Source organism: Balaenoptera borealis (genome assembly GCF_965194805.1).
Source record: "Balaenoptera borealis genome assembly, chromosome: 1".
Classification (NCBI taxonomy): domain Eukaryota; kingdom Metazoa; phylum Chordata; class Mammalia; order Artiodactyla; family Balaenopteridae; genus Balaenoptera; species Balaenoptera borealis.
The window spans coordinates 178,341,567-178,367,262 of record NC_138860.1 but is presented as its reverse complement, the minus strand read 5'-3'; the positions used below and the strand labels follow the sequence as shown (position 1 = coordinate 178,367,262).

General features: G+C 59.0%; 2 protein-coding genes across 15 annotated transcripts in view; both read right to left on the bottom strand.

Annotated features, from left to right (window-relative positions):
- The window catches only part of KIF17 (kinesin family member 17), a 46,538-nt gene extending 35,953 nt beyond the window's left edge, over positions 1-10,585 (bottom strand). Inside the window, exons 1-3 of the mRNA XM_082353839.1 lie at positions 10,354-10,585; positions 4,390-4,536; positions 3,368-3,469 (exon numbers count right to left, since the gene is read on the bottom strand). Of these exons, the coding sequence (XP_082209965.1) occupies positions 3,368-3,469; positions 4,390-4,536; positions 10,354-10,584 (480 nt within the window). The 5' untranslated portion in view covers position 10,585. The remainder of the gene's footprint in view (positions 1-3,367; positions 3,470-4,389; positions 4,537-10,353) is intronic.
- Positions 10,586-11,562: 977 nt separating this feature from the next.
- Positions 11,563-25,183, bottom strand: SH2D5 (SH2 domain containing 5). 14 transcript variants are annotated; one of them, XM_082353960.1, is made up of 11 exons: positions 24,796-24,937; positions 22,937-23,095; positions 20,307-20,458; positions 19,852-19,935; positions 19,287-19,361; positions 18,094-18,240; positions 16,560-16,808; positions 16,233-16,404; positions 15,733-15,841; positions 15,080-15,239; positions 11,564-14,392 (listed from the first exon to the last, which is right to left on the bottom strand). In XM_082353960.1, the coding sequence occupies exons 2-11, from the start codon at positions 23,040-23,042 to the stop codon at positions 14,189-14,191; spliced, it is 1,458 nt and encodes a 485-aa protein (XP_082210086.1). In that variant the 5' UTR covers positions 23,043-23,095; positions 24,796-24,937; the 3' UTR covers positions 11,564-14,188. The 14 variants fall into 14 exon arrangements, with proteins under 14 accessions (XP_082210083.1, XP_082210086.1, XP_082210087.1 ...); XM_082353961.1 differs by having other exon boundaries at positions 16,233-16,407; positions 16,656-16,808; XM_082353952.1 differs by having other exon boundaries at positions 11,565-14,392; positions 16,233-16,407.
- Positions 25,184-25,696: the final 513 nt, after the last annotated feature.

The window sequence follows — 25,696 nt, the reverse complement described above, 5'->3', positions numbered from 1 at the left end:
CTGCAGGAACCAACTGGAGAGGCCCCTGAGGGCCCCACCTCCGCCACCCAGTACTGAGCTGGGTTCCGTGATGGTGGTTCGTGGTGTTGGGGGAGGGGGTGTAATCTGCTTCCCCAAATCCCTTGCTGGCCCTCGCTGATCTAACCACTCTCATTACCAGAATTACCAGGCCCTGTGCTGTGGCGCCTGGCCACCTGGGTGCAAAGTCCATCTCCACCCTTTACTGACTGTGCCCTTGGGCCGGTTCTTGAACAGCAGCTCCTCCTAAGGCTGCTGTGAGGGTTATAGAGAACCCAGCTGTCCCTCCTCTGAGAGAGCTCCGTGCACCCATGGGGAATGGCTCTGAGCATATCTGTCACTGGCGGCCCTCAAACCCAGGCAGCCTGGCTCACCGAGCCTGAGGCCCGCGGTCCAGCTGGACCACGTACAGGCAGCTGCCAGCCCTTGGGCCCGCAGGGCCTGGGTAACCGAACCCATCCTAGGGTCCATGGTATGGAGGAAGTGGAGGGGGGCGGGCCCTGCTGCCCCAGTTCCGGCTGGCAGGGGCCCCGATGCTGCAGGCTGGCCTTTCCGGGCTGACAAGTCGGAGCAACTCCCTGTGCCTCCCTCCCCTCCCCACTTCCCTGTCTGGGGGCTGAGCTATGACTCAGCTGCTCCAGCTCCAGGAGAGAGAAGACAGTGGAAAGACACCAGGTGGGTGGCTGGAGGTGCCAGTGTAGAAAGGGCAGAGCACTGCTGTGTCTGTGAGGAGCTGAGGAGGAGGGGGCTGGGGGCCAGTCCTGGTCTGGATGGGGACTGGTGGGGGGGAGTTCACACCCATGTGGACCTGCTACAGTCTGTGGCCTGACCTCCAGGGTCTTCCCAGTAAGTCTCTGTTGAATGGATGACTCAACTCATGAATGATCCCCCCTCAAATGGAACCCCGCTACTCGCTTCTCACTGCCCCCTGAGTTTCCTATACTTCCCACCCTGAAAAGTCTGGGAGGAAAGCACCTGACCACTCAGATCCCACATATTCTGGTATTAGCGCCATTACTAGTAATTTGCTGTGTGACCTTGGCCAAGTCCCTTCCCCTCCCTGGGACTCAGTTTCCTCATCTGTACCATGAAAGGACTGGACTTAGAAGCTCTCTAAGGGTCTTTCTGGCTCAAAATTTTAAGGATTTTTCCACTATCTGGCCAGCACAAGCAAGTTTTTTTTTCAAAACAGCTGCTCCCTGAGGTCGGATTTGTTCAGTTGGGCCACACGATGGTTGCGGGTCAGAGAGGAACTCACAGTCCCTCCAAATGAAGCCAGGACAACCGGGGGGCCTAGGGGCAAGTGGGGGGCTCTGGATCTGAGCAGGGAAACAGCCCTGCCCCACATGGATGGGGTGGGACGGGACCCAGGTGATCCCAACGTCCTGTCCAATCTAGAGGTCAGTGAGGGTCTGGAAGACTGGGCGGCGTCGGCAGCAGCCCCTTTATCTGCTTCTGCACCCCCTCCCGTGGCTGTCAAGGCCTGTGCCCTGGGGAGACTTAGGCAGTTCGGCCACAGAAAATGTCCAACCCTGACTCTGTGGCTTCCTAACCTAGTGGCCACAGGCAAGTCACCGCCTCTTTCCCAGCCTCCTTTCCTCATCTGCAGAATGGGAATCTCCATAGCAACCTCCCAGGACTGCTGCTCATTAATGACTGACATTCCGCCAGCTCAGGCATTCTGACTCTGAAGGAGGTAAGGTCAACCTCCACCGCTGGTTGCGGGCCTCTTGCGGGGGGCGTGGAGGGGGGCATTGGTTTCTTGGTCAGATGAGAAGCCCCAGAGTCTGGGGGCAGCCACCAGCATGCTGGCCACAGATCTGGATCAGTCTCCCCTCACTGGGCTCCTCCTTGGACTTTTTTTTTTTTTGGCCGCGCCACGCAGCATGCAGGATCTTAGTTCCCCGACCAGGGATGGAACCCATGCCCCCTGCATTGGGAGTGAGGAGTCTTAACCACTGGACCACCGGGGAAGTCCCTCCTCCTTGGACTTGACCTGGCCCATCCAGCATTCAGAGAGTCCCAGACAGCAGACATAACCTAGACTTGCCCAAAGGTCCCAGACCTGGTCCAGCCTTGCCACCACCTGGCTGTCCAGTCCTGGCAGGTCACTTGACCTCGCTGGGCTCTCCAAAGGGTCAGCCATGTTCTGTCCATCTTGATAGAGCCCTCAAAGCATCTAATTCTGCTTCACCCAGCTGGGAAATGATGTTCTTTCATTCTGATTCTAGCCTTTCAGGAGACTGAGGACAATTTACAAGATGAGCAATGCTCAGTGACCAGTTGGGCCAGCCGTAGTTTTTTCTGTCTTGAGTCCATTTTGCAACCCCCAGGTCATATTCCTCATCCTTTCTCGGAATCCCAATGGCACGAAAGAGCTCACACATCGAGCCCCTACTATGCGCCGACCCTCTGCTCAGCAGCTCACCCTTGTTACCCTCTTCAATCCTCACAACAACGTTCTGAGGTCATATCATCGATCTTTGCACACCTCCACACCAGACCCCTTTCAGAGGGGAACAAGGTCCCAGAATCTGAGCCCATCTGCAGCGGTAAAATGGGATGTTTGCGATGCAGGAACTTGATGCCAGACAGATCTGGGTTCAACTCCAGTTTTGGCCAGCTTCCTGCTGTTGAAGCTTGGGCAAGTTAATTACCCCCTCTGTAAACCTCCCTTCCCACATCGGTAAACTGAGGATAATAATATGGGTATCCTCAACTTTCTCTAAGTTCAAGTCGGAAAGAAATCCAATTTTCACTTTTACCAAAAAAGCCTTTGTCGTACTAATGTCAGTCTTTCATAAAAGCAAAGTGGAAACAAGATTTTGGAAAGCAGGGGATACTCTTCCCTTTATGCCATTTCAGCTTACAAAACACTCTCTCTGCTTTCCGATAGTGGGGGAGACCTGTATCTACCTAACGAGGTGACTGGGAGTATTAAATGGGATAACGTGCCTAAAGCAGTCAGTAAACAGTAAGGGCTCAATAAATGATCACTATTACCTTTTTAGCTTGAAAGTCCCTTAGAATGTTTCAATATATTTTTTTAGAAGTGGAACTCTTTTTCAAATGAAATCCGTCACCAAATTCCATCTATTTCAACAGATGTAAGTGTCACTGCCCCAGAGAAGGCCTCCCCTCCCCTTGCGTGGTGCGGGTAGGCCCATTAACCCCTCCCCTGCCTCAAAGACTCTGAGACTACTCCAAAATTCAAGTTCAAAACTTCCCATTCTAGTCTGAACCAGCGCCTGTGTCCTCAGGACCCTTCCCCATATTTCTGAGGGAGCACCCCCAATGCCAACCTCCCCCTCTAGCTCCCCCCACCCACCCCTGTTGGGGCTGCACCCACCTCCAGCTTCTGCTTGGTGTCAGTGCCCAGCAGGTCACGGACATCTTCATTGTAGATCTCCAGGTAGGAGGCCCGGACCAGGAACTTGGTGTTCTCTGCACACTGCAGGGAGAGCAAAGATACCTGAGCACCCGCTGCCTGGACATCACAAGAGGACATCGTGGCAGGAGGTGTCCCCAGCCTCACCTGGCCCCGCCTGCCTGGCAAGCTCTCCCCTCCTCTCCGGCTTCTCAGAGTGGCATCATTTTCATACTGCTATGGACTCATGCTCTCTCTACAAGCCTCATGGCAAAGGAAATGGGAGAGGCCTCCCCACTGTTCAGGTAGAGAGACCAAGGCCACGGGTAAGGCCTGGACCAAGCACTGGCCCTGGGCTAATCCCCGGCAGTTCTTCCAGTTGCCTGATGTTCCTGTGGGTCATCAAAATGAGTCCCAGGTGTAGTACAGTGGGCTCTGCAGCTGACTGGTCCCTGCTTTGCCATTTCCCAGATGCAGTAATCTCTGCGCATTCACGAGTGGTCAGCAGGGCACGTCTCAGCTGCAGCCTGGACACTGGGATAACTGGTCTGGGCCCAGCCCATAAGGGCTCCAAGCCTTGGCTTCCCTGTCTCAAAAATGAGGATAACAGCTACCTCCTGGGCCAGGGTGGTAGTGAGATAATTATGCAAAGGGCTTTGCACAATGCTTGGTCTGTAGCAACTGCTCAATTAAAAAAGGAAGCTATGATTGTTTACAGCCATTTCTTGGGCCAGCACTCTACGTCATCATATCCATGTGAAGTGTTATACGAAATGTTAAAATCCAAAAATGGCTGGAGGAAAACACAGCAGGTAGGATTTTCTCAGCTTTAAGTTCTCCCATCAGCTCTTCAGAAACCAGAGCCTGGGTCTGCTCATCCGTGCCGCGTCAAGGCCGCTCTGACCGCATCCCACAACCGCTGCCCAGGTCACGAGCGCTCTGGGACCATTCACGGTAACGCCTGGGGAGCCCAACCCTGCCCCTTCCATCCCCCAGGCCCATACCTGGACGCTCTCGAAAATGTGCTCGAAGGCCCTAGGGATGATGCCTCTTTGGCAGAGGGGGTTCGGCAGGCCCTGCATGGTGAAGGACTTCCCGCTGCCTGTCTGGCCGTAGGCAAAGATGGTGCCGTTGTAGCCCTCGGTGACACCCTGCGTGGGAGGACACAGCCCAGGGCTCAGCTGGCCGAGCTCAGCCAGGCTTGGGGCCAGGCCCGGGGCTGCAGGGCTGCCTCCTGACTCACAGACTTAGGGTCCCTCCCTGGTTCTCCCACCACGGTGGCACAGGGCTGGGGGAGGGCAGTGCAGAGATGAAGGCGGCACAGCTCTGTCCTCAAGGGGGTCACTGCCCGGTGGGGTAGGAGACTGTCCCTGTGTAAGGCTAAGAGCCTGGCCGCCATCCTTTACCGACTGTGCCCTTGGCCTGTCCTTATTCAGGCACGTGGAGCCTCAGTTTCCTCACCTGCAACAAAGGGTAAGGACAGCACCTCCTCTGAGGCTGTCGGGAGGCGTACACAGGAATGATTTCACGTGCTGGCACACGAAGTGCTGGCACACAGAGGTAGGTGCTCCCTAAGTGTCTGCCTGGAACGTGCGGGAGACAGACATATACACGTGATCCTCATATGAGGTGGAGGTGCATGTAATGGTGGCGTACAGGACGGGCAAGGAGAGAGAGTGCCAAGAGGGGGAGACAGAAGGTGCAGGAAGAGCCAGGCCAAGCTTCCTGGGCAGGTGGAGAAGAAAGGGGGAGCAGAAAGGGTGGCTTGGATTTTAACAGGTGACAGGGAGAGGAAGGCATTCTAGGCTGAGGGGACAGCCTGAGCAAAGACCAGAGAGGTGAGAGGCTGAGAGCAGGTGGCACTCGGGCGAGGGGGATGGAGACGAAGCTGGGAGGAAGTAGGAGGCAAACCAGGTGGCATCCCCAAGGGCATCCTTCATTCACTGATGTGACTGTTCTTTCCACAGGTACTGACTCTCTTCTCTGAGGGGGACTGTGGCTGGTGACAGAGCCATGAACAAGGAAGACACCCTAGTCCCTGCCCTCACCCAGCTCATGAGATCACAAATTCTAGAACTTAGTATGGGGGCAGGGGAATCCTGTGTTAGAATGTGGGCCCAGAGAGCTGTGCCCAGGCCCCCAGGGCCCAGGCGGCATCTGTGCCCGTTACCACTGCAAAGGCACATCCTGTAGGGACTTCCCTGGTGGTCCAGTGGGTAAGACTCCATGCTTCCAATGCAGGGGGCCCAGGTTCGATCCCTGATCGGGGAACTAGATCCCACACGCATGCCGCAACTAAGAGTCCGCATGCCGCAACGACGATCCCAGGTACTGCAACTAAGACCAGATGCAGCCAAAATTTTTTAATTAAAAATATTAAAAAAAAAACAAAACGAAAGACCCATCCTGTCGACCATTGTGGGGCTCGGGATCTCCAGGGACTGCTGGGGAAGGAAGACCGGAAGTCACGATCCGCAGCACATCAGAGGGCCAGATGCGACACACCAGGATGGGCCCCCTGAGGTGTGGGAGAGCCATGGCAGACCAGTCACCCAACCAGGAGCCTCAGAGGCAGGGCATGCGAAGCCCCAGGGACAACACGGTGCAGTGCCTGGACCATCAATGTCACCCAGACCTGACAAGGGATTCTATATCAAAATAAATATTTTATATGCCCTGTCCAGTAGGGCAGCCACAAGCCACACCAGAAGTGTGCCTGATGCGACTGAGGAACTGAATTTATGTTAATTTACATTTAAAAACTGAAGCAGTGTAAAATATTTTCCCATCAAACACAACTTTATTTTTTTGTGTTTCATCTCATTTGAACTATGGACACTTAAGCAACTGAATTGAGACGTGCGGTAAGTATGAAACACACACCCGATTTCGAAGACTTAGTATGAAGAAACAATGTAAAATATCTCCCTAATAGCTATTATGCCATGATAGTATCTATTATTATGTTTTATCGAAATGATAATATTTTGGATACTATTGTGTCAAATAAAATGTATTATTAAAATTAATTTCAGGGGCTTCCCTGGTGGCGCAGTGGTTGAGAATCTGCCTGCTAATGCAGGGGACACGGGTTCGAGCCCTGGTCTGGGAAGATCCCACATGCCACGGAGCAGCTGGGCCCGTGAGCCACAACTACTGAGCCTGCGCGTCTGGAGCCTGTGCCCCGCAACGGGAGGGGCCGCGACAGTGAAAGGCCCGCGCACCGCGATGAAGAGTGGCCCCCGCTTGCCGCAACTAGAGAAAGCCCTCGCACGAACCGAAGACCCAACACAGCCATAAATAAATAAATAAATAAATAAAGTAGCTATAAAATTTTAAAAAAAAAATTAATTTCAGGGGCTTCCCTGGTGGCGCAGTGGTTGAGAATCTGCCTGCCAGTGCAGGGGACACGGGTTCGAGCCCTGGTCCGGGAAGATCCCACATGCCACGGAGCAACTAAGCCCGTGCGCCACAACTGCTGAGCCTGCATGCCACAGCTACTGAAGCCCATGTGCCTAGAGCCCGTGCTCCACAACAAGAGAGGCCACTGCAACGAGAAGCCCGTGCACCGCAAGGAAGAGCAGCCCCCACTCGCCGCAACTAGAGAAAACCTGTGAGCAGCAATGAAGACCCAATGCAGCCAAAATAAATAAATAAATAAATAAATAAATTTATATACCAAAAAAAAAATCAAATAAAACTGAACTTCAGTTCGTCAAAAGCACTAGCCTCATGTCAAGTGCTCACTTGCCACATACGGCTGGTAGTCCCTAATTGGACAGCCCAGATACAGAACATTTCCACCATTGCAGAAAGTTCTGCAGAACCACGCTGCTGTGGAGTGAAGTAGAAGACAATTTTACATGCATTAAGGCAAAACATAAGATTTCAGAAACGCTTCACCCATCAACTGATACCTCCAGACCCACCAGAGACGTGCGCACACATGGAGCAGGTCCTACGTGTCAGCCACTCTGTCCACCCCGGGTTCTGCCATGTTCCCCGTATTATTATTTACTAAATGATTTTCATGAAATCAAACTGTTAATTGACTCTCTTTTTAACTTAACTTGATGTCATCCTCAGCAATAATTCCCGTGAAGCTGCATTACAGGCTGGACGTGCTAAATATTTCTTCTACTTCCCATTAAAATCAACGCATAACTATTGAAATTGAAATAACAGCATCTGTGCTAAATTGCCTCATGTCCCCTTTCTGTCCTCTCCCAAATGAACAGTTCTGTGTTCCATCCAGGGGCCAAATTCTACCGCATCGATGTCTCTGGAAACCAGGCCCGTCCTCAGTCTGTCCTGGTAGAAGCTACAGTACCTGGTCCCTGGGTGGGTTGGGTGGTGGGTCATCAGAGGCAACTCTAAGGTCATGGGTGTGAAGTGGGGAGGACGGGGAGATGGCAAAGCCACTGGCTGGGAAAGAACCCACAGACCAGGCAGTGGGCCGGGTGTGGAGGTGAGGAGCTCAGGGTAGGACATGCTGAGTTGGACAGCTCCCAGGAGAGTGGAAGAGGTCACCCAGTGACAGAGAAGATCAGGAACAGAGCCTGGATTTAAGGGTGGGGGTGGGGGGTAGGGAAGGGAAGGGTCAGTCCAAAGTGCTGGGGGCTTCGTGCAGTAGGAACTGAAGGGAAGCGCCTGGGCAGGAGGCCACCTGGAGGTGGTCAGAGCCCAGCAGGACAGACACACAGCCGCCCGGCCTAAGGGTGCAGCTACTCCTGGCTCCAAGTTGCTGAACTGTGCTTTGCATATGATTCACATGCCGCTCATTTAATAGAGGCAGCAGGACGGATCATGGGGACCTGGCACTGCGCTGGGAAGCAAAACCACCCCTAACTCATTCTGTGACATTCAAGGTCTCCGTTTCCTCACCAGGAATGATGCCCCCAGCTCTACATATGTCTGGTGAAGATCAAATGCTACATGCTGGTCTCCACCTGAAAGGCCCTTTCCTTCACCTTCTTGCCTGGCTGACTCCTCTCATCCTTCTGGTCTCAGCTTAGATCTCACCACTTCCAGGAAGTCCTCCCTGCCTTCCCATCCCCTCCAAGCCCAGGTTTGCTAGCCTTCTCTATGCTGCCAAAGTCCCCCAGGATTCTCCTCCCACTCATCACCCTGGCTTGTAGCTACTAGCTTAGCTGCTCCCCCACCTGATCATGAGCTGGCTGAGGGTGGCGCTCCCCATGCCTAGGATGGGGCCTGGTATGAGAATACTATTTGTTAGCTGAATGAATGAATGAATGAGAAGGAACCTATGTCATGTTGAGTTTGAGGCTCTGTGGGATGACTGGAGGTAGGGGTCTGACAGAATCCCCTGTAGCAGTGAACTCGGGACAGAAGTGAGAACTGGAGATCTGAGGTAGCCACTGTCTCCTTAGGTCTCCCCCTCTGGGCTGGGGCTTCCTGGGAACCCTGACAAGGGAGGCTTGCTCAGGGGAATTATTTCCAGGATGCGGAGGGGAACCCATGAGCAAGGCTGAGGCCCTGGAGAAGGCAAAGCCAAGGAGAACTCAATCTCGGAATCTTCCAATCTCCGAGGGGCAACCCTGGACGAGGAAGCAGAGGGGCCCTGGGGACAGAGCTACGGCAGGTTGCTGGAAGCGTCAGGGTGGCTGACTCTGACTCACCGTGCAGAACGGGCTTCTAGGAGCTAAGAAGCCAAGGTGGAGCAGGCAGCTCTGGGAAGAGTGAGCTCCTGCCACAGGGTGGACATTCAAGGACCCGGGGTAGGCGGGGGGAGCTGGACCAGAGGACCTATTCTGGTCCTTCCAGCCTGGGAGTCCAGGATGGTAGGACAGCCTGGCCATCTCCAGAGCGTGGTACCACCCTCTGGGGAGAGCTGCTCTCTTTCCCTGGGCATCTTCTACAGTCACGCCCTCACCACTGGGGGGCTCTGGGTTCCAGAACACTTCCACCCTCACAGGCGGTTTTGACTGCGGCCAAAGGAGGTGCTCTGGGGGATGTTAACTGGCCTGCCGGCCAAAACAAAAAGGTTCCATGGGCAAATACCTTTTGGAAATGCTGGGTTAAATAAGCCAAACTCTTTTCTCCACTGCAAGGCTCCCCAGAGCCTCAAGTACCCTAATGTGCAGCTTCAAGTGAGGGAGGGTGTATGCTGCACTTCCCAAACTTTTCCTTTTTTCCTGAAACAACCTGTGACATCTCACTTCACTAGCGATTCGATGCACAGCTGGGGAGATGGTGGTAGCAAGGAAAGAGGCCTTGGGCCAGGAGTAGCTCCAGCCCCACCTCCGCCAGAAACTCACTGTGGGAGCTTGCCATGTTTCCTCCCTATGGGCCTCAGTCTCCCCATCTGTGAAATGTGAACCTCCCTGTCATGCAGCACCAAGGAGCTACCTAGTGTGAGAGTGTGAAAAAAAGCAAAAGCCCTATAAGGGGCAGAAACTGTTGTGGCCTCCCTGTTCTTCAACCGCCAAGGAGGAAGGTAAGTCAGACCAAAGGTAAAGGGTTTCCAGTTCTCCAAGACCAAGGCCAGGCCAGCAGCCTTCTCTCTGCAGAAGCAGGGAACTAGTGAGGGGGCAGAGGAGAAAGGAGAGGGGGAGGGGGAGGAGGAGGAGACCTGGGGCTCTTGGGAGAAGAGGAGGAGGCTGGGGAAGTGGCTGGAGCTTTTAGAGAAGTCCTGAAGGTGTTGGGTGAGGGTGGAGGGCAAGTGGTCTTGGGGGCTGGAGTTCCTGTGGGAAGCAGGCTGGAAGGATGGGGGTGAGGACCAGCCTTGGCACCGGGGGCAGTGGAGACCCGGACAGACATTGTAGACGGGTTCCAGCTGTCTGCTGACAGGACAGAAGTCTTCAGACCAACCTGCTGCTGTCCACCTGCGCCCCTCCAGAAGGGCCTTCCCGCCCGGCTTGCGGGCAGGGCAGTCCCTCAGGACCCCTCCGAGGGGCCCCAGGTCCTGCCCGGCGGGTCCTCGGAGGCGGCCTCGCGGGCGTCCTCACCTCCACCAGCGGGTAGGCGATTTCGTTGTAGATCTGCTCGGTAAAGTGGTCCATGTAGTAGGCGCCGTCGAAAGTGAACTGCTTGGGGGGCTGGTCGACGGCGCCCGGGTTCTGGATGAAGCACTGGCCGCGCGCGGAGTCCACCGTCACCACAGGCTGGCAGTTCAGCTCCCACTCCCGCTGGTTCATGGGGCGGCAGCGCACCACCACCTTCACCGACTCCGAGGCCATGGCGCCGCGGCGGGGGTCCCCGGGGTGCGGCCCGACGTGGACGCCGCTACCAGGACACAGGACCTCGGGGCGGGGGACGCCGGGGCGCCGGAGCCGGGGGGGCGGGGCCAGCGCCCGGCGCGGGGGGCGGGGCCTCGCGGCCGAGGGGACGCCTCGATAGGAGGGAAGGGGCGGCGGGGGAGTCGCAGGACCCGAGCCGGAGCCGCCGCCTCCTCACGCTCCCGGGCTCGCCCGTCCCTGAGGCCCGGACCGGGCGGGAGCAGTGGGGGATCAGCGCTGCAGGCGCCACCGCAAGACCCGAGCCCCCGGAGCCGCCCCAGCCGCCCGCTAGCACGCACGCTGCCACGGCGTTCGTGGTTGCTGGGCAACGCCCCTGGCGTCACAGCCCGTGGCTCCCGAACGTCCGCGCGTTCTCCGCGCCCGGCGGGCCCCGAGAGCATCCCCCGGCTGGAGGCCGGCGCGCGGGAGTGGCCGTCGGGGAGGACCGGCACTGACTTTGCTGGAGCATCTGCCGGCTCGGTGCCAGGTGCTGCACAGCGTTCTCTTCTCCAGTCCCCACAGCCCCAGTTCAGAGAGGTTAAGCAACTTGCCCGAGGTGGCCCAGGGGAAGCCAGGCTTGACTCCACCTCGGAGAGAAATACTAGAGTAGCGGCCTCACCCGGGGGTTAGAGACCTACCGAGAAAGGCAACAGGACCTTGCTGTCCTTTATCCACATCCCTGTATTGACTCGGGAGGGCTGCCCCAGAGCCTATCACAGCCCCGGGGACAGAGCAAAGCTTCCCTCAAACGCTGCCCCTTGTTTTTATTAAGACTCAAGATTGAGAAACAGAACAAAAAACTTTGAAAGCTGGTCTTTTGGTTGGAGAGGCTGCCTGGCCTCTCTCCCCACCCCCACCCCGAGCACAAGTCCCTCCAGAATAGCGGCCGTCACACCTCCTCTACGCTCCCCTTTGCACAGAAATTGTCAGCTACGTGCCTGTCGGGCACAGTGATAGACGCCGGGAGACAGCCCAGTCCCTGCCCTCCAGGAGCCCACAGTCTAGTGGGGGAGGCTGACATTTGAAACAAATGTCCCACAAACAAAAATCCCATAAGTAAGAGTATTAACAAACTAAAGGACCAGCTTTATGGAATATCTAGCCAGGAAACCTCACCCAGGCCGGGCAGGAGGTCAGGGGGCAGTCAGGGCAGGGCTTCCTGAGACTGAGAGATGGTGAGGTTGAGGAGTTAATCAGGTAAAGGAAGAAGAGGAAGACAAGGAGGCCTGTGCAGGCTGTGCAAAGACCCTGTGGCATGTTGCAGGAGCAGAAGGAAAACCCGAGTGGCCAGAATATAAGGACTTGAGTCTTTTTCCTGTAGGAAATACCCACTGAAGGTTTTAAGCAGTATAATCATTGCTTGAACCTACCTACCCAATTCCTTCAAGACCTCCTGAGCCCCGGAGGACAGGATCTCTGTCTGGTTCATCATTCAGCACCAGTGGAAGGTATGGTTGGCAAACAAAAGCGAAGCCGGCAAACTGGCAAAGACCTTGCCTTTCAAAGGAAAAGTCTGTACTATACAATCCGAAGAAATGCATTTTATTTATTTCAAGTCCACACAGTAAGGAGAGCTGGGCTACCCAGGTGGCGCTGGTTGGAACAGAAAACTGCGGTCTATAATTAAGACATTGAGGCATCTGCACATGTGGGTCAAAAACCTGTGTACTGTGTGATCCATAAATGCTGTGAGAAGGAAGTTAAAGTACTTTGGGAACATTCCTGACACCCTGTCCACACAGATAACTTGTGCAACAAAATCCATCCCTTATAGAGGTTAAGACCAGTTATCAGGTCTTCTTAAATGTGTGAGACTCCAGGGCTGTAATCCTGGGCCCCACGTCACCAAACCCCTCTCCTTGCCAGGGAAATGTGAACCTGGTGCCTCCCACGAGGGGCCAGGGCTTTGCCCAGGGAGGAGATGGGTTCTGGTAGTAATGGCCGTAAAATGAGGCTGGGTTCCCACTCACATTCAGTATAAAATCAGTGCTGTGGTTCCAGTGAAAAGAGCCCCCAAAGGACAGCCTCCTCCTATCCCTTGTGACAAGAGTGACAAGGCCGCAGCCAAGACCATTTGCTGAGCTGGAGGTTGTAAGCTGGGAACACCAGGCCTGAACTTCTGAGGCTCCTCCCCTCTTTTTATTCCGTTGGGGTTGCCCTCTTCCATGCAGGAGTCAGAAGTCTGTTACTTTCAAGGCACTGAGCAGTCACATCCCCTCCCCAGATGGGGGAGAGGGCAGCCCCCAGACTCATGACTTGGCCTCTGCCTCAGGAATAGAAGTTCATCCAAAGTGAACTTGCTCCCTATCTTAATCTGGTAGATTCATGCCTGTCTGTCAAGTTTACTTATACAGGGGAACACCCAGATCCGTCAATCACTGCAGGGCCATTGCCTTAGACTAGCGTTATTTCCCTGGATGGACCCCCACTGCCCGCTGAGGCCAAATACCCTTTGGCAGGGCCCACATCAGTTCTACCTTTGGATGATTCCTCCCTGACCCCCATCCCCAAGGAGGCTGGCCTAGGGAAGTGGCCCCTGACAGATGCCCATTAAGGGAAATGCCACCATTGGGGGGCTTCCCAGGCAGCCACCAAACCCAGTCTGGCCTGCAGGATGAGTGGAGCAGGACCCCGGTCACCCCTCTAAGCCTGCAGCTCACTGCTGGCCCCTCCCAGTCAAATGGCCAAAGAAAGTGAGCCTGGGGGGGCAGGGGTGTGCTGGCGGGGATGAGACTGGGACATCCCTTCCAAGTAAGCAGGAACCACAAGTCCGTGGTTTTGAGTGGAGAAAAAGCAGCCTTCCTAGTCTGAAGGTTCACTGCGATTCTCTGCCCTGTCGGCCCATTCACGTCCCCTTCTGCACACAGGCGTCCACCTGCGTGTGGGCTTTGGGTGGCACGGCTCTTTGTCCGTCCTGCCCTTTCTGCACCCTCTTAACCCCCACTCTTCAGAACTCAGGGGAAGACTCCTTTAGCCTCAAAGGACATGGGAAACAGGCCTCGCTCCGTTAGCCTGGATGTAGCCCCCAAGCTCCACCACATCACCCCTGTTTCTCTCACGGAGAGGGTGGCCCGTCCCCACGCCTTCGCCCAAAGTGAGAACTCGCTCCTGCCTCCCCAGATACCTCTCCCTCAACGTGTCTGGCTGCCTTGATCAGGAGCTCTCTGGAGGTGCCCAGTCAGGGCCCCAAGGCCTGGCCTCCTTAGGAGAGGGCTGCACCTCTGTTGGAGCAAACCTTCCTGCCCACCTTGGAAAGCTCCCCACCTAGGAGTAAGGTGAAGCCCAGAGAAGACAAGCATCCAAAGTCACCCAGCAAGTTCATGGAAGCCTGGAGCTCTGCCTGCCCCTCCTGCAATCCTGACAGGCCGTGTCCTGTGAGAAGCCACTGGCAATCCCCACTCTCAGGGCTCCGCCCACAGGCAGGGTAATGATGGAAGACTGGTCCAAAGGGCAGTGACCGGATGGAACTGGTGCCCAGCGGGGTGGAAGAAGGGCAGAGCAGAGCAGCCTGCTGAGGCCCAGGAGCCAGGATGAGACGGGGCCTCTTGGCGTGGGGCTCAGCGTCCTAGCCCAGGCCCTGCAGCTCTGCTTCGGACTTGGCATGACCAAGGGGCCGGAGAGTCGGGGGAAGCCTGCCCTCGGGCCCGCAGTCCTGCTCCTCGTAGCCGGGGTTCAGGCGGCCCATGTCGAGGGAGCAGAAGAGGCTGCGCTCCGTCCCAGCGTGATGCTCCACCAGGGCCTCCAGGCTGGGGAACTCAGCCGGCAGGTGCTGGTGGGGGGGAGGAGGGGAAGGGACTTCAGCTCCAGCTCCCCCTTCCACACGGGCGAGCGCACCAACCGCCCCCTCACACAGGATCCTGCCCCAGGAGGGAGGAGGATATTCAGCCCAGAGAGGACGCTGTCCTGCTCACAGCGAAACCACACCCCGGTTCCCTCCCTTTCTCTCCTCCCAGCCTGGACAGGACTGAGGCACTCAGCGTGGAAGTAAGGCCACACATTTAAAAAGTCCTTCCTGCCCACCCCTGTCCCTGGAAACCTGTGATCAGGCCAAGACTCCAGACCTAGAGACTCGGAGGCTGTGTGAGCTCACGCAAGCCTCTACCCTCTCTGATCAGTTTCCTCTACTGCTGAAAGATGAGTTAGAGTGTGGGAAAGCGTGACTTTTTAAAAGCCGGGATTTCTGTAAAAATGTGAGGCACCACCCTAGCCCAAGACTCTACCTCGCTGGAGCGAGAGGCCTTAGGGTGGAGCCAGCAGAGTACAGGTGGGGCCAATAGGCCAGTGGGGGCGGGGCCAGAAGGGCCAAGGACGAAAGAGCTGGATGGAGAGTTAAATAAGGGGTGGGGCCAGAGAGAGCCAATGGGGACCTGGGATGAGGGTGAGGCGGGCTCAGGACCTCAGTGGTTAGAAAAGGGCGGGGCTGGAGGGCGAGGGGCAGGGCCAGGAGTACTCCTACCTCCACGCAGTAGCGGCCTAGGTGGTTCCGGAAGACCTGGTGGGGCACCACGCCGCACTGTGTCCTCACCGACAGGCACCACTGGCCACTGGTGCCTGGCTCAGGCCAAAGCAGGAAGGCCCCAAGCACGTCTCTCCGCAGCAGGGCGAGGGCACTGGGCCTGGGGGGGCAGAGGGGAGAGGCTGAGGGCGGGCCCCCCAGTCAGGACCCAGCCTCAGCTTGCTTAATGGCGTCGCAGCTCCACAGTATCGTAAACACAGCGCCTGCCCCAGAGTAGGCCCGCAACGGGAGGAAGCTTTTAGCCTTCCCTTCTAAAAGGTTTCCAAGGGGATCCTAATTGTTGACAACTTCAAGACCCAATCGGTAGAGAGCTGGCATTTAGGGAGCTGAACCCTGTGACAGGCCAGGCGCTGAAGGCTTTACCTGAATAAACTCATTCGATCCTCTCCACAGCCCTGCAATGAAGGTCCTTTTATTATCCCTACTTCACACTTGAGAAAACTGAGGCCCATGGGGGGGAAGCCCCTGGCCTGAGGTCCCGAGGTCAGGAGGCCTCCACCCAAGTGCAGGCATGGACACACCTCAGGGCCTTGGGGGAGCCCACAGCCTATTTCTCTGACCCTCCCCCCAAAGGGCTGGGCACCCCCTCCTACCTGGAGATGCCAGCAAAAGCCCAGATGTTCTCCGTCAGGTTGCCCTCGCTCTCCACCAGGCATGAGGGGCCCCCAGGACCCCGGGGCCAGGCCTCCCACGCGTCAGGAACTATGGAGACCATCCAGGGCACAGAGGAAGAGAGGTGGTCCCCTCCCGCGCCCAGCCCGGCCCACGCCCACAGGCCTCATCACCCCCGCGCTCGTCTCTTCCCCAGCCTCCTGCTCCCGGCCCAGTCTGCACACATCCTGCTTCCCCAAAGCACAGCGGCGCCCAGGCACATCCCCACGCACAGCCACTCCCCAGTCACAGCACATTGGCAGCTACGCAGTCGCCTCTGCAGGCCCCTGGGCACGCAGCCCCGGCTGCGCCCTCCTGCCCTCCCTCGCGTGGACACGAGGCCTCAGCACTCCCAGGCGCAGGCATCGACAGTCACGGCCCCGCAGACACGGACACTCAGGCCCACCCTCGCCGACTCGCGCACCCGTGCCCGGCCACTCACAGGCCTCCCGAGCCGACAGCTGCAGCTGCATCTCGTAGGTGCAGGCGCGGTAGGCCCCGGAGCGGATCACCTTGCTGCGGATGGCCTTCTTGCGCACCAGCGTGGGCGAGCAGTACGGGTTCCCCAGGCGGGCGTGGCGGGCGCCCCCGCGGCTTTCCGACTCCGGCGGCTCCTTCTAGGGCACCAAGAGGACCCCGCAGGGGCGGCCAGACTTAGGCCCAGCCATTAGCCCCTCCCACGGAAGTCCAGCACCCGCCCCTCTTGATCCCCAAACCGTTGCCCAGTTCCCTTGTGCATGGCCCACTCCCTGGCTGGGGTGCCGCGTACCCCACTGCCCCCAGGCCCCTCTGCTGGCAGCCGCCCGAAGGAGATCAGCGCGTTAATGTTCCGTGAGAGCTGATCACCGCCGAGGGGTTCCCGTGCTAGGCCAGGGGTGCCCCCAGGGCCGGACAGGGGCTTCAGGGGCACGTCCCCTACGGGTCCCGGGCAGGGCTCAGGCCGTGCCCGTTCCTCAGGGTGCTGCGAGAGGTGAGCGAGCTGGAAGGAGCGGCAGAGCAGCAGGTGCAGAATCTGGACCTGGGGAGGGAGAGGGAGGCGGGCTCAGCGGGGGGAGGTTTCCCGGGGGGTTCCTCAGGCATCGGCCCACTCACCAGGGGGGCATGCAGCCCCTTGGCTTGGAATGCTCTTCCCTATTCTTCCGGGGAAAACTTCTTATCCCTCAAAACCTCACCACCATGCAGCATCCCCTGCCAGCTTCCTCTATGCATTTAACAAACACCGAGCATCTACCTTGTTCCAGGCATCATGCTTGGAGCTGGGACGACATGGGCTAAATGCACTCCTACCCCTAGGTTTACTACCCTCACCCTGTGCATTGTATCCTCTTGGAGGAGTGGCTAAGAGCCCAGGCCCTGAAGTCACAGAACCTGGGATCCAATCCTGGCTCCGTCACTTAGGAGCTGCTGTGTGACCCTGGGTACAGCATGGCATCTCTGCGCCTCAGTTTCCTCCTCCCCACCTCCCTGTGCCCCTTTAATGAAATGGACCACAGAAGACCCCCTGGAGAAGCCCAGCACTCTGGGGCCCACACATTCCATCCACCACACACATCATCCAGGCCCAACACGTTGGAACTCTGAGCTCCAGATGATCAAGGGCCATGTCTCAGCCACCTGTCACTCCAGTGGCCGGCACAGGGCTTGACATACAGGGGTGATGGCAAATGCTTGCTGCGCAGAACCAAACCCAGCCTCTGCTTGCCAAACAATTGGCTGCCGAGGCTCCACTGTTCATGGCGGCCACACTGGCTTTGACTTTCGGGATCTACCCACCCACCCACTCTCCCCACGGGGCCAAGCACCAGAACAGTTCAAGACCCGGACCCAGCCTCTGCTCTCAAAGAATTCCAGTGACTGTAGTTAGGGACAGACCGATGACAGAGTGCAGTTCGTGTCACAGGACCGCAGAAGGTGTGGGGGGCGGTCTGGAGGATTCAAGGTGGGCTCCACAGACACACGGGCTGAGCCTCAAAGGGCAAGTTGGAATTTGCCAGGATGAGAAGGGGAAGGGGTTGCAGGCAGAGAGAACAGCAAGGGCAAAGGCCTGGCAGTGTGACCCTCCGATCTCTAAGGGCACAGCCTGGTCCCCACCTCCAAGCTCGGGGAATGCTGAGGCCACTGACTCGCTTTGAGGGAGTCCTCAGAGGGCAGGGCCACAGAAGGAGCCAGGGTGGCAAGGGGTGCATGCCTGGAGGGGGCGCAGGCCAGCTTGGCTGAGCCGTCCACGGCCTCGGTCCCTGGAACCCACACTGAAGCACAGCACACCCCCCAGTGCTGCGCCCTCTGCCCTGGGCCCCAGGTACCTCTCCAGGCTGGCTGCCCACAAAGAGGTGGCAGAAGAGCTTGCTGGCCGGGCTCCGGGGATTTCGGGCCATGAAGGCAAACTGGCAGTCGGCTGGGCACCAGGTGGAGTAGAGTATGCGCCTCAGGGCGTGAGCCATCAGGAGCACCTGGGGATGCAGCAGGCACACCGGCCTCCATCAGACCCACCGCGTGGCCTGCAGCTGCCAGCCCAGCGTGTGCCAGCCCCGAGGGCCCCGCACACCCGCTGGCAGGCCTCCCGGGTCTGCTCTCCAGCCTGCACGCCCAGCTTCGGGCCCACCCTGCTCCTGGGGTGAAGAACTCTGCCCTCCTTCCAGGCCTGCCCAAACCACGCTTCACGTGGGAACCCTCATCCTTCACAGGGGACCTGAGCTCGGGTCCCTTGCTCCCTGCTGCCAACCTGCTGGGTGGGGTGGTCATGCCAAGATACGGAGCTGAGGGGCAGAGGGTTCACGGCCTGCGGGTCACGGGGACAGGCAGTTGTGGCCAGCCCTGGGCTTGCATGCCTGGTCTCTGGAGTCAGGTGACCGGGGTTCAAATCCTGGCTCTGCCACTCACTCTCCGGGTGACTTGGGCCGGTGAGGGCAGCTCTCTGAGTCCTTGTTGTGACAAGTGGGGCTGGGGGGTGAGCGAGACCTCGTGCAGGTGGCACAGGCCCTGAACCCAGGGCCCCGCAATGCACAGCCCTGCACACATTTGCACCAGTCCTAGGTGAGCGGCGCCGGAGTCGTGGGTCTCACAGTCTGGCACGCGGTTTAGTGTTCATCAAACACTGGTTTGCACCAAGAGGAGGATGGCGGACCAAGCAGGGGCTCCCAACTGGCCTCCAGCCTGCCTGGCCCTGTTCCACAGTCCTGAGAGGCTAGCCACAGCCCACTGGCCAAGCCCGGGGACCCACAGAAACCTCATGGGGCTGGTTGGTCCTGATGCTCAGGCCAGGAGGTGGCCCCCGGAGATTTTGGAGGGCTGGCGGCCGGGGGGGTGAGAGGGAGGAGAAACTGTCGTCCACGCTTGCCAGGGAGGGAGGGCCTTGGAGAGAGGACGTCCAAAGGCCCAGAGCAGGCTGGGCAGCCGGGGAGGCTAGAGGGGCAGTGCAGGGCTGGGTGGAGGCGAGTACATCCCCAGGGAGTAGGACACCTGTCCGGTCCTCACCTGCACCCACACGGGTTCCTACCTCACCCTCCCCGCTGTAGATCTTGAGGCCCTGAAGGCTGAATTTCAGGATGACAGCCCGGCGGCGGGGACAGTCCTGGGGGGGAGACAGTTGGTGGGGGGCAGACATTACCTCCCAGGCCCTGCCCTGCCCAGCCCAGCCTCTGTACTAGTCCCCCTGGGCTGGTCAGCCACCTCCACCCCAGTGGCCAGGGGACTGAGCCCTGGACAGGGAGCCCCCAGGAGCCGGGGAAGTGTGGATGGCTCCTGGCAGGCCAACCTGGGCCATGTTGTGACCACCCCGCATCTCTCCCACCTGTGGCTTCCACCTGTGGGGCACAGGTCATGACCGCCCAAGGGAGGGGGCCCCAGGGCTTCAGGGGCGTGGCTCCAGGAGCCCGGGTGTGGTCCTGACAGGACCCATCTCTCGGAATGGCGTTGGTGCTGCCCCTCCCTGGGCCTCACTTGCTCCATCTCTCAGAATGGGGGTTGGGACGGATCACAGGGTCTCGGGGCCGTTCCCAGGCCGACACCCCAAGGCTGTGATCCCCTGCAGGGAAGTGCGCTCCCCAGCCCCCAGCCCCTACCTTCAGTGTCCACAGCTGTTGCTGCACCAGCCACGCGCTCTCCTGGGTGTCCAGGTCGTCCACGGGGAAGGAGCCCACGTACTGCTTGGGGGTGGGGTGGGGTGGGGTGGGGTGGGGTGGGGGGTGGGAGGGCGGCGCGGGGAGTCAGGCCCATGGCTCCTGACCCCGTCCTCCAAATCGCCCTCCACGCACACACTCCGCTCTGTCGGGCAGGCTGTGGACGGTGACAGAGCGCGGACTCGGAGTCCAGGCTCTGCTACTTTCCCTGGTGAAGCCACTCGGCCCCTCTGCGGCCCCATCACCTCATCCGTGCACACACACTCCAGAGCTGGGGCCACCGAAATGGGCCCGTGACCCACGAATCCTCCCCACCCCCAGGGCCTGCCACCCAGTCACGGCCCATCGGAGCCCACCGAGTGGGGCGGGGCGGGGCGGGGCGGGGCGGGCCCACCCACCTGGGCAAACTTGGTGATGCACCTGGGCCGGTGAGGGGCAGGGCCGCAGTCGGAGGCTCTCCGGCCCCCTGCCCCGGCCTTCTGCATGGCCCCCAGGGTGCCTGGCTTCAGGGTCCGCAGGAGAGAAGGCTGCAAAGGGCGGGGGAGGAGGGCTGGTGCCCAGGCGGTCGAGCCTCAGAGCGCCCGTCAGAGGCCGCCAAGCTCTTGCATCCAACAAACGCTGCCTGAGCACTGGCTGTGTGCCAGGCAGCATCCCGGGCGCTGGGACCCAGGGGACACACGGCCCTGACCAATATGACAAACTCCCTGCCTGCCCTCATGGAGCCGACAGTAAACTAAATAATAAGTAAGATATGGAATATGCTAGATGGTGATAAAGCAGAGAGGAGGAAATGAAGGGCAGGCTGGGGTTGACTACAGCCGAGAAGGCCTCGCTGAGGAGTGAGCTTCAGGAAGGAGCTGGAGGAAGGGGGTGCAGACATGTAACCAGCTTGTGCAAAGCGCCAAGGGAGGGGGACAGCCTGGGAAGGCAGCACCCAAGAGGAGGGATGTGACAGCGGCGAGGACAGAGTCTGCAAAGGCACGGAGGAGTGAAGGCAGCTGGGGCCCTGAGGTAGAACTTAGCAGAGCAGCAGCCGGGTTGGGATCGGCCTTAAATGTCACACTGGGGCTCTGCCCTGTGGGCAGTGGGGAGCCACAGCAGGTTCCAGGGCAGGAGCTCTGGAGTCCACAGGGGCAGGGGGCACTGGATGGCCAAGGCTGCGTCACGGGGCCCGGGCTCCTTCCACCCAGCCTGACTCCAGCCCCTGCCAGAAGACCCCACCCCAACCAGACCGGACACTGATGCTGAGGCAGGGGGTAGGGAGGGTGCACAATTGCCCCGGGGTGCTGAGGAGCCCTGCCACCCAGGTTCTGGTCTTTCCTGGGGCCCCTCTCCCAGATCCACCAGGGGGGGAAGAGGAGGAAAGCTGCCTTCTAGACCATCCTCAAGGGCAGGGAGAGCACTTACTCCCCGTCAGAGCTCAGACCACAGCTGGTGCTCAGTGAACGTGGAGTAAACGCGTCACAGACAGAATGGCTGAATGCCTCTGCCTAGGTCCCAGGGACTCAGCTCCCTCAGGCTTCCCTGGGGCCAACTTAGACTCCCACCTCCATCCCCCATCCTGGCGGGCTCCGTCTCACCAGGCTACTTGTAATCACTGCACTTGGGATCAGAGAGACCTGGGTCCAAATCCTGTGTGACCTTGGGCAAGCTGCCTCACCTCTCTGAGCCTCCATTTCCTTGTCCCCAAACCTGGGATGACATGAGGAGTCAATGAGAATTGAATGGAGGCGCAGAACCCAGTACGATGCCTGCCAGGCTCAGAGCTGTGATCAACAAGTACAGTCTCACGAGGGATGGGGAACCCCCAAACCTGATGGTCAGGCAGGAGCTTGGCAGGACAGCGAGGTCAGACCACTTTCAGTGCCCTCCTTGCACCGGGCCACACCTGAGAAGAGACCACCCGGTCCAGGAGTGGGGGGGCCTGCCTGGGAGTCATGATTCCCGCCAGGAGAAAGCAGGGATCAGACAGGGCGCTGGGCAGGAAATGGGTGCATCCCAGGTGTGCTCTCGCACCTGCAGGAGTCCTGGAGAAGGAGGGTTTGGGTGCTTTGGAGCTGACTCAGCGCCGAGGGCCCAGGAACGGCTCCTACCTCAGCCTGCCCCTGACCTTCAACCCCAGGCTCAGGCCAGGGGGGGGCACCAGCAGCAATCGACCACATCCGGTGAGCGGCCAGTAAGGGAAAAGCCAGCAAATAAAGGCTGCATGGTCCCTTTGAAGACTTCCTGGTTCCGCCCTCCTGGCACCTCTCTACTTTTTGATCCTAATTATTTTTCACATCACGTCCATTACCTACTGTCATTTTACGTTTAAATACAGCAAGTTAGGTGTGTAACTGGCACAAGAGCTACGTGGCCTCGGTTCCAGGTGTGAAGACGGGGCTTCCAGGGAACTCGCCTTTCAACTTCATAATCACACCCTGGGCTGGGATGCCCGGAACCCGTGGGCGGGGCGGGGGCGGGGAGAAGGGGGTGGGAGGAGGCAAAGACCAAAAACCAAACGGGGCAAAAGGGAGAGAGCAAAGGAACCCAGGATGAAAAGGCAGCCAACAGAAGTGGGAACAGAGGAGTGGGAAGAAAGACAGTAGAGAAAGAGATAAAGGAGAGATGGAAGGAGGGAGAGATGGGGAGCACATTTCACATGCTGCCTGCGCTGCTGACACAGCCCCGCAGACGCTAAGCGTGTAAGATGGAAAGAAGCCACGAGGGCTGTGGCGCACGCACAGGCCGGGACCGCTGTGTCTAAAGCTGTGCACAGCCTCCTCCCTCCAGATCCAGAGCCGCAGCTTCCTTGGGGACACCCCAGGGTGCAGGCTGCGGGGTGCGGGTGGGGAGGCCACTGGCCCTCTTATGGGTCCCCCCTCACCCCCCATCACCTGATCCTTCCCCCACCCCGGAAAACTGGAAGTTTCTTCCCCCCAAGCCTGAGAGGTGCAGTGCATTTCGGCCCCAGGCCTCAAGTTGGGGGCTGCCCAGGGGAGCAGGGAGGGTGCAGGCTCACCCTAACCCTGGAAACAGACCCGCTTACCTGTTCCAGGCACAGACACCCACTTATCCCTTTGGATCAGACCTGTTTTTCTGAGGTTTTGCACAGGAGCTTGGCTCTGGGCCAGAACCTTCCTAAGCGGACACATTTGAAATGAGACTGGGGCACTTCTCTTGCTCCTCTGAGGTTTTCCAGGTGGCCCTGCTTAGAGACAGGGAACTGGATGAGTTGACTACCTCGAGGGTCACGGACAGAGGCCCTCTGCTGCACTGCACTGTAGCTGAATGGTTGTCATAAGGAGGGCCCACCTTCCAGCATCGTGGGAGACCACTCAGCCTGCAGACTCTGTGCTTAGCACATGGTGGCTCAGGAGGTGAAGTCACTTGCCCAAGGTCACACAGCATAGGGGAGAGCTCGGAAGCAAGCCTGGGTCTCTGGGGGCTCTTTCCCCAGGCCATGGCAGCGCCCTCCCCCAAGTGAGCAGGGTGTCCACCAGCCTATCCAGGGGCAGGTGAGGCAAGGAAGCAGCGGCAGTGGCCCGGAACACCTCCGGTGCTGGGGGAGGATCTGATCAGCAAAACAGCTGCTTTCTCTCTGACTGCCTCCTGGGCCAGATGGTCTGGGGCTGCCAGGGCCACTCCAGTCACCTGCCTCACCTCCACTGGCTTTGGCTCAGCAGCACAGAAGAGCCCCCTGCCCCCAGTACAACCCCTGGTGCCGCCCCTACCTGCCTGGACCACAGGGTGGGAGAGATTGAACCATGCAGCCTAGGGTCAAGATCGTGGACTGTGGGGTCCCACAAGGTTGGCTGATGTAACCAACAAGTCACAACCTCTGAGACTCCATTTCCTCAGCCTTAAAGTGGGGTAGTAATAGCAGCTGCCTCCTGGAGTTGTTCATCTATCTGTTCCTGCTGAGAATATTTCCAAGCGCTATGTGCCAGGTGAACAAAACAAAGTCCCAGCCCTCACGGAGCACCCAAGCTGGGTTGGGGGGACGGTACTAGAAATTAACATTTCAGGAGGGGCTTCCCTGGTGGCGCAGTGGTTAAGAATCCGCCTGCCAATGCAGCGGACACGGGTTCGAGCCCTGGTCCGGGAAGATTGCACATGCCGCAGAGCAACAGCCCGTGCGCCACAACTACTGAGCCTGCGCTTTAGAGCCCGCGAGCCACAACTACTGAGCCCAAGTGCCACAACTACTGAAGCCCGCGCGCCTAGAGCCCGTGCTCCACAACAAGAGAAGCCACTGCAATGAGAAGTCTGCGCACCGCAAGTAAGAGTAGCCCCTGCTCACCGCAACGAGAGAAAGCCCGCGCGCAGCAACGAAGACCCAACGCAGCCAAAATAAAAAGTAAAATAAATAAATTTTTAAAAAACCCCAAACATTTCAGGGGGCTTAAGTTACTTGGAGGAAAATACAGCAAGGTGAAGAAGATACGAGGTGTGTGTGCGTGTGGAGTGGGTAAGGTGGTACTATCAGTACAGGGCGGTCTCTCCATACAGACGACATTAAGCTGAAAGTGCTGTTTTCAGGATTAAATGGGGCCAAACCACATACGGGGCAAGCGCCCAGGCGGTACGGAGCGCTCCATAGCGTGGGTATTTATTCCTGGGGAGCGCTGCCAGGGCTTTCAGCTGACGGTCCACGGCCGGCCCGGGGCGGAGAAAGTCTTCGGACCGACGGAGGGGCGACCGAGGCAGGACGCTAGCGGAGGGGCGGTGGAAGTGACGGATGGTGATGGTGGAGGTGATGGATGATGACGGTGATGGGGAAGGGACAGAGGTGCTTCTCCCCATCCGAGAACCTCCCCCATCTCCGCGCCTGGGGACCGAGTCCCGCTCCCGCCGGTCAGCCAGTCCAAGTCCCAGCCCCCGCCCGGCTCCCCGGCGCTCACTCACCGCGGCCGCCGCGTCTCGAGCCCCGTCCTGCAGCTCGGCGCTGCGACCCCCGCGCAGCCCCGAGCGTCTCCACCGCCCACCCGGGAGCCCGCCCCGCCCCTACCGCCTCCCTCCCAGGGTCCCCCCCGCTCCCCGCGCGTCCCCCACGTGGCCGCGGGAACCAGCGCCCGGGTCACCTCGGCCCTCGCCCACCCAATCGGCGCCCGCGGGGCGGCTCCGCTCGGCCGCGCCGTCCAATCGGCGGCCGCGAGGGGCCCTGGTGCCGCCCCCGCCGTCTCGCACCCGGGCGCTCCGCCTTAAAGGGAGGGAGGGGCAGCTCCCTCCCGCCGAGGGCGCCTCTTCCCGGGTGGGGGACCTGAGTGCCTCGTGCCTCGGGCCTCGCCGAAGGTTCCCTCCTCCTGAAGAGTCTTTCTCTCCCGCCCCCTAGCTAGCTCCTCCTCGTCCTGTCGGCGGCGGCTGCGGCAGCTACTCCTCCGAGAAGCTTCCCTGACAACCAGTGACTCCTCCACCCCCTGAAGAGCCCTCGCCACTCCTGCCCGTCATCTTACTCCTCTTACTAGAGTGCGAGCAGCCTCGGCCAGAAGGGCCTCCATCCCCAGTGCGCAGGACAGCCTGGCCCGCAGGAGGCCTTCAGGGGTTGTCATCTTGATGAGTGAATGAATGCGCGCAGGGCCCGGCCTCTGGGGAACTCGGCCAGTCTCTCCCTTCCTTCCCTCAGCCCCAGCGGGGTGGGGATGTGGCGCATCCCTTTCCTCGCCCTCTTCCCGCCGGCCGTTCTGGGCCTTTCTTGTAAGAGAGTTAACTGAGCCTGCCCAGCCCGCTCGAGAAATCTCGGCACGAACGTTATCACTTATCACTGCACGGGGCCGTGACCATGCCCTTCGGGTTACACGGAAATCCA

Bases quoted from the DNA above. Each gene is read 5' to 3' on its own strand.
- SH2D5 (XM_082353952.1), bottom strand. From the start codon at position 23,042: ATGTGTCCGCTTAGGAAGGTTCTGGCCCAGAGCCAAGCTCCTGTGCAA. The intron at 19,936-20,306 runs GTGGGTGGGCCC...CCCACCCCCAAG, and splicing joins GCATCACCAAGTTTGCCCAG to CAGTACGTGGGCTCCTTCCC. The intron at 15,240-15,732 runs GTAGGAGGGGGT...CTGCCCCCCCAG, and splicing joins GCTTTTGCTGGCATCTCCAG to GCCCAGTGCCCTCGCCCTGC.